Source organism: Antechinus flavipes, chromosome 2 (genome assembly GCF_016432865.1).
Source record: "Antechinus flavipes isolate AdamAnt ecotype Samford, QLD, Australia chromosome 2, AdamAnt_v2, whole genome shotgun sequence".
In the NCBI taxonomy this organism is placed as follows: Eukaryota; Metazoa; Chordata; class Mammalia; order Dasyuromorphia; family Dasyuridae; genus Antechinus; species Antechinus flavipes.
The window spans coordinates 541,208,205-541,219,991 of NC_067399.1; the positions used below are offsets into that span (position 1 = coordinate 541,208,205).

The 11,787-nt window shown below is 44.0% G+C and overlaps 1 protein-coding gene across 1 annotated transcript in view; it reads left to right on the forward strand.

The window, feature by feature from the left end:
• The first annotated feature begins 1,028 nt into the window (after positions 1–1,028).
• IGDCC3 (immunoglobulin superfamily DCC subclass member 3) overlaps positions 1,029–11,787 on the forward strand; it is a 68,938-nt gene continuing 58,179 nt past the window's right edge. The window contains exons 1-2 of the mRNA XM_051980842.1: positions 1,029–1,416; positions 5,253–5,558. Coding sequence (XP_051836802.1) covers positions 1,314–1,416; positions 5,253–5,558 — 409 coding nt within the window. The 5' untranslated portion in view covers positions 1,029–1,313. The remainder of the gene's footprint in view (positions 1,417–5,252; positions 5,559–11,787) is intronic.

The following is an 11,787-nucleotide window of genomic DNA, read 5'->3' on the forward strand; positions in this document are numbered from 1 at the left end:
GATTCCTTCACAGCGTCTGTGTGCTGTGTGTATGTATATGTGTCTGTCTCTTTTTGTTTCTCTCTGTCTCTGTCTCTCTCTCCCCCATTTCTCTCCCTCTAATCTCTCCCTACCTCCTTCCTTCCCTTTCTCTTTCTCCACACAGATATACTTCTTTTCTACATATATACTCTTATCTTTTGTCTTTCTTTTCTTTTCTTTTTTTCTCTTCCTTCCTTCCTTCCTTTTTTTTTTTCTTTTTAATCCATCTATCATCTAGCAGACCCTTGGGTGACTCAGTGTATAGAGAGCTTCAGGCCTGGAGTCAGGAAAATCTGAGTTCTAATTCCGTCCCAGACAATTACTAGCTGTGTAATCCTGGGCAAGTCACTTAACCCTGTTGCCTTAATCCACTGCAGAAGGAAATGTTAAACCATTCCAGTATCTTTGCCTCGAAAATTTGGACGCACGGTCAGGAAAAATCGGACACGACTAATAACAACAAAATCCGTTCTCTATCTCCTCTACACACGTATACCTAAGCCTAGAGACTGGTTCTCCTTCTTCCATTGAGTAGTAAACCACAAGGGGATTGGGCAATTTCAAATCAGGGCATCCCGGAATCTTTGCTCTCTTCTTCCAACCTCTCTGTGCACACACACACACACACACACACACACACACACACACACACACTTCTCCCCTCTCCGTTATTTTGGAAGTCAAGCCTGAGAGTGCTCCCCTGTCGCCCGGTCTTTCTAGGTAACTCCGTCTCCAAAACCTTCCCGCAGAGGGAGGGAGAGGTCGAGAGCTCCCTGCCTCTCCGGGACTGCCGGAGCTTAGGGAGTTCTAGGGCCCCGCCGGCCTCAGTTCAAAGAGTGGAAGGAGGGCGGGAGGGGGGGAGGCAGGGAAGCCGCCGGGGATGTCCGGCCGAATAAAGCGCTGGTTGGGTCTTTTGTTCCCCAGACTGGGCCTCTGGAGAGAGGGAGGTGGGGGGGAGGGGGGAGGGGACAGGGTGGCTAGAGGGGAAAGGGGGAGGGAATAGGGGAGGCAGTGGGAGGAGAGAGCGGGCCAGCGGCGGGTGGGGAGCGTGTGCTCTGAGCGCTCGGAGCGAGATGCTGACAGATCGCTCCTCTATGTGCAAGATGGCGCAAGCGCCGAGTACCCCGCAGCCCCAACGCTCCTAGGCAGCGGCATGCGGCCCCAGCCTCCAGCTGCCCGGGCTCGGCCGCGGCCCGGGCCCCGATCTCGGCCCCGGCGCTGTCCCCGAGCGGCGTTGTGAGGACACTAACGGGTCCGGAAGGGGAGCGGAGCGGAGAAGAGCAAAGCACCCCATGGCTTCGCCGCGCCCCGCGCTCCTGCGCCCCCGCTTCTGGCTGCTGCTGCTTCGGCTGCTGCTGCTTCGGCTGCTGCTGCTGCAGCTTGTTCTCGGAAGCGGTGAGTGTCGGGGCAGGGGCCGGGCAAGGGCAGGGGCAAGGGGAGGCGGGGCCGAACGGACCGCGGACCCGGGACCGAAACTAGATGGGGAGGAGTCCGAGGCGAGAAGCAGCCCGAAGTGAAGAGATGGAGAGGGGATGGGACCTCGGGAGGGGATAGAGCCCAGAGCGAAGGGAAATGAAGCTGGGATGGACTCCGAGAAGTGATGGAGCTCGAAGCGAAGGGAAATGGAGCTGGGATAGTCTCCGGGAAGTGATAGAGCCCGAAGCGAAAGGGGCTGGAGCGGGATGGCCCCTGGGAGAGAAAATGGAGCTCGAAGTGAAGGGAGATGAAGCAAAGATGGGCCACGGGAAGAATTGGAGTCCAGAGAGTAGAGAGATGGAGCGGGAATGAAATCTGGAGTGAAGGGAGATAGATAGAGCCCGGGAGGGGGTGGAGGCCGGAGCGACAGGAGATGGAGGGAGGATGAATCCCAGGAGAGAACAGACCCCGGGTGAAAGGAGATGGAGCGGAGATGCAGTAGATTCTGAGAGCGGATGGAGCCCCGAGTAAAGGGAGATACAGGTGAAGGAGGCAGAGTCTAAGAGGTAGACTAACCCAGATAGAAGGGCGAAAGAGAGGGAGCAATCCCAGAGAACTCCGATCCTGAAGTGAGCAAAAACAGCTAGCCCAGAAGGGAGAGTGAGAGAAAACTCAGCCGGGAATTAGAGGGCTTAAAGCAGTATTGAAATGGGAAAACTGAAGGAAGTTAGAAAGGAACGGATCCCTAAGTAAGGGGATACGGTATTAGAACTAAGCAACTAGTGTGAGACAGCTGAGAGGGATTTGAGAAGAGAAGATTCCGCGCGAGGTGTTAAGGGATGTGTCAGAAGAGGAGTCTCAGTGTAGGACTCAGCCTGGAATCGAGATGCGGAATTTGTTCGAAGAGAAATAAACCCAAAATCTGGTGTTCGAGGGTCTCAGGAAGAGGTGTTTCCGGTGAAAGAAACATTCTACCAGGAGTACGGGCAAGCACTTTTCCACCCATTCAAAAGAGCGCCGAAGTTCACACCACAGAAAAACCGCTCTTACATCCAGGATGCCTCCACACAAGCACGCTGGGACTGGGCCGGGCTTGCCTGCACTTGGCAGCGCGGGGTTATGTCAATATTCTCCCTTTGGCTGACCAGAATGGACCAGTTCTCTGTCCCATCCTTCCAGCTTCATCGGCCTTCCCCAGTCCTAGTGTTTGAACCCTCCACCCCCCTTTTCTCCTGGGCTCCTATTCTCTCTTAACAGTATACAACCCTCCCTCTCCTAAAATCACTGAAGAAACTTCCTCTCCACAGAGGTGTTGTTGGACAGAGGCTAGGGAAGGTTAAATAGGGATTGAAAATAGGCGGCTGTGTCCCGTTTTAAGGAATTTTTCGATGCACAATTACTGAAGGAATTGAATGTCGTTTACTCAGTTATCGAAAGTAACTCAGGCGCTTAGATGGTTGCCACACTCTAGGGAAGCAAAATCCCCTTTACTCCTCTGGGGCTGTGTTTTACCCAGATGCTGATTAGCCTGCTCTCTAAGCCGCAAGCTTCCTCCCCCGTTGCCCCCCGGGTCAGCAGTCAGCTATCAGTCTCAGTCAGACAGTGCCAGAGGGAGGGAACTGGTCTCGGTGAGGTCACAAAGGGAGTGAGCTGGAGGTGGGTTTGGCTCTGAGTCTCAGGCTCCTTTTGTATGGCTTCTTGGGGGTCAGAGGAGCAACCTTACTCTCTTACCCTCACAAGTAAAGTTTAACAGTTTGTAGTGCTGAGTCCCATTAATTGGGTAATAAGCCAAGCAGGCTTCCAATGTGAAGGCACTGGAGAAATTGGTTTCAGTGGTCTAGGATGAAAACAAGCTTTGCCTCTCACACCTCATCTCCTCCTACACCTCCTTTCTCCCTTCTTCCCTTCTCCCTCCCCACTTCCTCCTTCCTTCTCCACTGGAGGGGACTGAAGCCTTCTAGTTCAACCTCCTGATTTTGTACTTAAGAAAACTGAGTTTCCAAAGGATAGATTCTCCATGATACAGAGAAAGGCATCATTTTAATTCAAACTCACATACTCTGAACATAATACATGCAGCCTCTTGGCAGGAGAGAGCAGTTTCAAAGGACTTTTACCCTTTTAAAAAAATGGATTTGGGCTGACCTAGGGTAGGAGGGAGAAAAAGGAGACTATCATTTCTGTTTCCCTGCTGCTGACATTAGCACAGCACATATTAATTGGGGGGACCAAGGAATCAAGGTCACAAAGTTATGCTGAAATCAAACCTAGGTATATGATCTCTCCTGGTATTGGAGTGGGTCCCTGTATCCTTTATCCTTGGATGCCCGAAAGGGAAAGAATACCCAAGATCCCAGGTGACCCAAAGGATAGAAGCCTGGATTTGGGCTCAGAAAGACCTGAGTTCAAATTTCCCCCTTAGGCAGGTACTGTTGACATGGTTAAATCATTTAACTTCTGACTGCTTAAATTTCCTCATCTGTGAAATGGGAGATAATAACAGCACCTACTTGCTGAAGTCATAGGGATAAAGGGATAGTTGTAAAGTACTTTGCAAATCTTAAAGCTTGATATAAATGCTAACTAGTATTATTGGGGGGTCCTTTAGCAGTAATTATGACTGAACAAAATTAATAAAACTTATCTCTCAAAATCTCTAGACACCTAACTTGTCATGATTCTATGACAGTAATAATAATAATACTAGTAATCGTAATAAAAGGAGCAGCATGGAATAAAAGAATTGAGAGCTGGTTTCTGAATCAGAAAAATCCAGAGTTCAAGCTTGGATTTTGACACTTACTGACTCTATGACTCCAGGCAAGTCATTTAATCTTTCAATGCCCCCAAGCAATCTCTGAGATGATAAATTGAAGAGAAGGTGAAGATTTGCTTTGGTAGAAGCTGGGCATTTTCTTCCTACCCTAGTGAAATCCCATTTCTAATGAAAAAGGAGAACAGAAAAAAAGCTAAGCAAAAATTCTAAGCAGTTTTCCTCCACTTTTCCCTGAGATCTGTCCTTTTTTTTTTTTTTTAGCCTTGAGCATTAACTGATTTCAGGTCTAGGCTCAGATCTGTTCTGAGTTTAGATGATTTTCTGGGTGAAGGAAGAAAAGAAATAATTATTAAGCCTTAACTTTGTGTTATTACCACTTTAAACTATTCATAGTATTGCCACCCATTTGTTACCTCAGTGATACATGCAACTTTACATAATAGATAAACTTAGGTGTTAGGTATTATGCCATTTGATAGATGAGGAAACTGAGACATAGAGCAGGTAAGTTTATTCATTTGGCAAGTATTTATTAAATGCCTACTGTGTACATTGGAGATGTAAAGTTTCTCCCTCCTGCAGTTGCTGAAAGGGAGCTGTCACAGAAAGACAGGTTTTGTATAAGGTTCGAGATTAGAGAAAATTTTTAAATTCCCTAAAGATACTTGTGTCATCTTCCTGAGAGATTTCTCGAAACGAGAAAGACCCCAAACTATCCAAATGAGTTGCAGGAACTCCAAGGCAACATGATGAACAAGATCAATTAATCAACTAGCATTTGTCAAGCACTTACTATGTTCTAGGCACTATGCTGCTCAAAAAGACATGTAGGCCTTTTGGGGGTCACATACCATATCAGTTTTGAGGCATGAATTTCTGATGGTTATACATGAGGGGCTAAATGAGGAGACTGAAACTGGGATTACCTAAACCATCTGCTTTCTGAGGAGGATTTGCATGCATTTATATGACCCTATAAAGTAACTCCACGAACTCCTGACACAGAGATTTGTTTCCTCTCTTCCTGGTGTTGGTCCAGACCTAGGTCGCTCCACGGAGCTGGCATTCACTGTGGAACCAAGTGATGAGATTGTTGTACCTGAGCAGTCAGTGGTACTGGGCTGCCGAGCAGAAGGTACACCACCCGTTCGGGTCACCTGGAGGAAGAACGGAGTGGAACTTCCAGAGAGTAGCCATGCCCTTGTGCTGGCTAATGGCTCACTCCTCCTCCCCAACTTCCGACCAGAGCAGGGAACTGGTCCTTCTGACGAAGGAGACTATGACTGTGTGGCCCAAAATCGATTTGGGTTGGTGGTTAGCCGAAAAGCCCGAATCCAGGCTGCAAGTAAGTGAAGACTCTCTCTCTCTCTCTCTCTCTCTCTCTCTCTCTCTCTCTCTCTCTCTCTCTCTCTGTCTCTCTCTCTCTCTCTCTCTGTCTCTCTCTCTCTCTGTCTCTCTCTCTCTCTCTGTCTCTCTCTCTCTCTCTCTCTCTCTCTGTCTCTCTCTCTCTCTCTCTCTCTGTCTCTCTCTCTCTCTGTCTCTTTCTCTCTCTCTGTCTTTGTCTCTCTCTCTCTCTCTCTCTCTCTCTCTCCTCTCTCTCTCTCTTTCTGTCTCTCTCTCTCTCTGTCTCTGTCTCTCTCTCTGTCTCTGTCTCTCTCTCTCTCTCTATCTCTCTGTCTCTGTCTGCCCCCGTCTCATTCTATTTGTCTTTGATTCTCTCTTTCTTTATCTTTGTCCTGTGTATTTCCCTCTCCCCTCCCCTCACCCCTTGACCTTTGGAGGCAAGCTAGTGACCTTGAATTCTCTGGAATCATCAGGTCTTTGGCAATCCATTCATTCTAATAGAGCACAACAGAGAAGGAACAAAAACTCTGAAAGCTGAAAGATGCATCTGACCTCACCTTGTTCAGCTCACACAGTGACATTAATAATGGGCTCCTAAACAAGGATGGAGACAAGAGTCAGGAGAAGGAGCGGAGACAGGAGTAATACTATCTTCTTTAATCCTTTTTTTCCTTACCTAATCATATAATTATTCATAAAGTTCATAGTTATATAGCTAAATGTCAGAAGAAGAGGTTGAATCCAGGACTTTACAGGGGAATCTTGATTGAAATCCTGGATTCAGCCTCCTCCACTGACATTTAACTGTTTAACTATGGACTTAATCTCTGAGTAAACCTCAGAATTTTTATACACACACACACATACATTTAGACACATACATTTATGTATATAATTTAATAGTCATATAATATGTAGAAAATATAGAGAGAGTCTTATAGTCACATATACATATGTATAGACTAGATATATGTGTGTATAGTCTTTAACACTATATTTTGGAGGTAGTATGATAGAATTAGTAGAAAGTTTGCAGAAGATCTGGATTCAAATCTCATCTTTAATGCTAATTACCTCTGTGACCTTGGATAAATTACTTTATTTTCCTGGGTCTCAGTTTCATCATCTGTAAAATGGGGAGGTTGGACTAAATGCCCCCACGAGGTCCCTTCCAGTTCTAGATCTACAATTCCATGAGTTGCATGCAAATTGCTGACCTGCTTTAGTGGAGGTAAGTTTCTATACCTGGAATTCTCTTCACTGATGACATCACAGTTCCCACAACTGTCTTCTCCCCCAACCTCAGTTTCTTTTTGACTCATACCCATCTCCATTTGAAGTAAGACTGAAAAAGTACTGGTGGGAGAGAACTGAGTGAGCCCCTGTGCCCTACAAATCTCAGAAGAGGCTATGTCAGTAAAATAAGTTTCAGGACATCAATGCCTTCCATCATTAAGACCTTATCAGAGTCACTGAGTCTTGCCTTGGGTGGAGAGGGAGGTGGGGGAATAGAATCATGGCTTTCCAGTTTCTGAAGACATATTAGGCCACAGAAGATGACTGTATTGAAGGTAATGCAAAAGGAAGTGAGCTTTTGGTGTCAGAAAAAAAGAATTAGATTTTTTTGGCTATGAGTGCATCTAGTCTAAGCCTCTCATTTTACTGATGAAAACGTGATATATTGGAGTGGGGATGCTCAGAAACAAAGAAAATAAAGGGAACTTTAAGAAAGGATAAACTCTTCTTCTTTATTTGGTTCCCTAGTGTCTGAAATAGAGAGAAGGGGCGGAATTATTTTTGGAATCTAACTACCCTTCCTCCAAACAAGTCCAAGATTTTATGATATAAATCCCAGGTGTTTATATATAGATAACCACATACATACTTTTCTATAAATGGTAATACCTTCAAGATGTTTAGTTTTCTCAAACGCATAACAGTGTGAGAAATTGAGCTGTGCTATAGGGTTGGAGGGGGTAGCTGGCCCCAATTTTGACTTGGTTAACCCTTTCTGGTCCAGGATATAGCTCTGAGATTATCTTGAGATTGCTACAGCACAGAGTCTTTTCGTGTCCACCTTCTTCCACACAAGACATAGATTCACTTGGTAGCAGGAAAGATCATGGGGGTGCATCCCAATAGTCATGTAGCTAAATCTTTCTTTCTGTTATACTTTTTTGAAAAACAGTTCTCCAGCAATTTTCCTCTAGAAACCTCAAAAGCCAGTTAGCTTCCAAGGCTTCCTCATTCCATTAATTGTTCTACTTCACAATAATGATGTAGGTATATTTCTCACCTGGATGTCTTTCTGAAAAGGTTCCATAAACTCCCTCTTCCACAATCCACTGCTCCATGGACTACCAAAACCTGTTTCAGTAAAAGACCAGGCCAATAATTATTCTGTGCATATATTAAAATATGTCTCAACTATTCAGCGCTCTTTCTCTCTCTCTCTCTCTCTCTCTCTCTCTCTCTCTCTCTCTCTCTCTCTCTCTCTCTCTCTCTTTCTCTCTCTCTCGGGTTTGAACAGGTAGAGAATATTCTTCTTTCTGTTACTCCCTTGGATATCCCTCTGGGATCAGGCTTCTATTTTGGAATAGTGACCTGTCATGATGGGCTAAAATCACAGAGGATTCATTTTAGTCCAAAGTACAAGACATTCATTTGTTTATTTATTGTTATTCTGAGGCTGCTTTTTAAGGTTTGTTAATGCCTTTTGTTTTTATATCACATTTATTTTCAAAAAAAATTCTTGCTTTTCCAGGAAAAGGAATAGAGGTGGGTTAGGTATGGAATGTAAGATACAGGGAACAGCACATAAGCCACTTTAGGGAATGCCATAGGAGAGTGATGTGAAATTAGTCTGGAAAGATAGGTTAGAATTCAATTGTGAAAAGCTTTAAATACAGGCTGAAGAATCTGTCTATATTTTAGCCTAGTGGTATTATGAGTCTTTGAAGCACCTTGAGCAAAGAAATGGTGTAGTCAGAACTGTGCTTTAGAAATATCAGTGTGAACTTGGCTAATATGGGAAAGGGGTTTAAATGATTACATATATATGTATATATATATGTACATATATACATATATATAATCTATATCAAATTGCTTATCATCTTAGGGAGGGAGGGAGAAAATTTAGAACTCAAAATTTTATAAAGAATGAATATTAAAAATTGTCTTTATGTGTAATTGGAAGAAATATCATAAAAATAAAATCAATAAACCTTTTTTCCTACTTTAGCCATTACCTAGATGGCCATTCTAAAGATTATTACTAAAGTTGTTTTCCCCCCTACCTTCAACAAAGCAAGAAGCACATTGACCACATTTGACAATATATCAGACTCCATTTGTTCAAGATTCAGTGAGCTGAGGGCTCTTGGAATTTAAGGTCCTGCTATATTCCCACTGCCATAATCCTGTTTTAATTCCAAAGTTAGATGGTTCTCTGGGTTTGCGATACTGTGTCAGTATTGATGGATATTGATATATTTAAATGTAATCTTGACTTGCCATGAGCATTAATCACTAATTTAAGTAAAGAAAGTTTCAAGCACAGAATCTTCTCTAATTCCCTTCCCTTCCCCCTCCCCTCTGGCAATCCTATTCCCTAGTAGGGAAGGGGTATCAGATGGTGGATAATGAAACTAAGCCACAAAGAAGTGAAATGATTCCTCTCATATCTCACAGCTTGTTAGTGTCAGAATTGGATCTGGAACTTAGATCTTCTCAATCTCCTCACCACTGGATGGGTGCCAAAGGTTGGGTTTCTACACTGCTCTATCAACCCCCCCATCCATACTCCTACCCTTTACTCTTTGGTGGATTCTTCGTCCATTTTATACCCTGGATCCTCACATCTGGGTTTCCCTCTTTTGCTTCCTGGCATACGTATTCTGGCCCCTTTGGCATTCTGATAAAACTTATTTGGACCCCTTGGAGAATAATATTATTAAAAAAACATTCATGGGAGACAAATTATATTAAAATATAATTATCAGTATACTACAAAAAAACAAGTTCTGGATTCTATAGTAAGAGTCCTCATTGCCATTTAGTGATCTCATCAGCCCCCATGGGTTCAATTATGATTCCCAGATCTTTATGGGTAGCCCTAGTCTCTCCTGAGTTCTAGTTGTCATTACCAAATGTCTTTCTGACTCAGTCTAAATGACCCAAACATCCCGACACATTCCAAGGAGACGTCATTATCTTTAACCCCAATATATCTCTCTTCCAAACTTCCCTATTTTCCTCAAGGGCACCGCTTTCCTCCTAGTCACCCAGGCTCTTAACCCTGGTGTCATTCTTAATTCTACATCAGCATATTCATTCCACTGATTCAACTTCCATGTATCTGCTAAAGTGTTGTTTCTTTTCTAAAGCACAGATTCAGGGGATGCTGGAGTCATCTCTGGAGCCGATTGTTAAATTTCATCAAGGGTATTTACACCTTAGAAGACTGAAAATGGTTCACATCAGAGATCTGATGAAATAAACTCCGGTGGCTCTCTGTTACCTCCAGGATCAGATAGAAAGTCTTCTGCCATTTAAATCTCTTCACAACCCAGCTCTTTCTGGAGTCTCTAGCCTTTCTATACTTTATCCCCTGCCTTGGCAGCCAAATTCCAACCATCTTGACTGACTTGATGTTCTTTGTGCATTACAGCCCATTTTCCCTTTCTGTTTGCACAAGCTGTGCCCCTTGCCTGCTGGAAATGTCTCAGCCCCTTCCTTTCACCTCTTACTTTCCCTGACTTTCTTTGGGATTCATTTCAAACCCTTCTGCCAGAGGCTTTTCCTGAGCTACCCAAAGCTGATGACTTCTCATTTTAGATTGCTTTCCATATACTGTCTGTCTAGACCTGCAGCCCACCTCCTACTCCAGAGACAGAGATCTATCTATCTATTCTATGTACCTGGTATATAACTTCCTCCATTGCGATGTGAATTCCTCGAGGATAGAGACAGTTTTTGCTTTTCCCTGAATCCTCAGTATTTAGCAAGTGCTGATATGGAACACACTTAGTATATACTTATTGACTGACTGATCCTGTTCGGACAAAAATACCCATTTAGGGTCAGCTTGACTCAGAGGGTTCAACAGGACACTTTGCCATACAATCTATATGAAATCATTTGTTCAGTCAGCTAGTAAGCCTGATTCTGCATGATCCTGTGTTACGTACTATCCCTGGGGTTTTCATGGCAAGAATGATTTTGCCATTTCTGTTTCCATGGGGTTAACACAGAGTTAGTGACTTGCCCAGGATCATATGGCTAGTAAGTGTCTGAGACTGGATTTGAACACGGTTTTCCTAACTCCAGACTGCAGTTCTATCTATTGAACCACCTAGCTGCCTTCTTGGTTCATAACATTACAGATTTGGAGCTAGAAAATCTTCTAGTTAAATCTCCTGATTTTATAGATGAGGAAACTGCAAAATTTGAACCTGTCTTCCTTATTTCATAACTGATATTCTAATCACACTATAGCACACTTTCAGTGCCACACATGCTTCCCAGGATGGTAATATCAGGGCCATGCCAGACTTAGCTAATGAATCTTTCTTTTTCTCGGGGCTTTGTTTTTGTTTTGTTTTGTTTTTTAAGTCACCTATAACTGACCCAAAGAAAAGCTTCCTAACTCTGCCACTACCATTTGGAGCGATTTACTCCCTTTTTGAAACTTAATTTCCTTATCTATAAAGTAAGAGACATCAACTAAATGATTTCTTAGGCTTCTGTCCAGTTCTGAGATGGGATTATGAGAATTCCAAGGGAGAGAGCTGTTCTTGTGAGAGGGAAGTCTGGGAGGAAGGTATGTAAGTGAGAAAGGAGGGGGAGACAGGGAAGAGGCTTTGAGGGAATCAGGAAAGGCTTCCTGGGAATGGATGGCCTTCCCAAAGTTCTGGGGAGCCAAGTTGTTTAGAATGCTGTCAGAAGTTACTACTGTGAGTCATGGAAAGATGTAGTCATTCCTGATCACAGAAAATGACCGTTTTTGGTGCTGGGCAATGAGAAGGTTGATTAGGCACTTAAGAGGAAAAGATCCTCAGGTTGTGATGGATGGGGTGAACTGACCCCAGATTATGAAATAGCCAAGAAAACTACACATTTGGGAAAGGGTTTTCTTTTCTTCAAGCACATTGGAGCAGAGTATTCATTTTTTTTAGCTTACCACGCTGAGGGCAGAAGTCATCTCTGAGAAAGAAGCTCCCACCTAT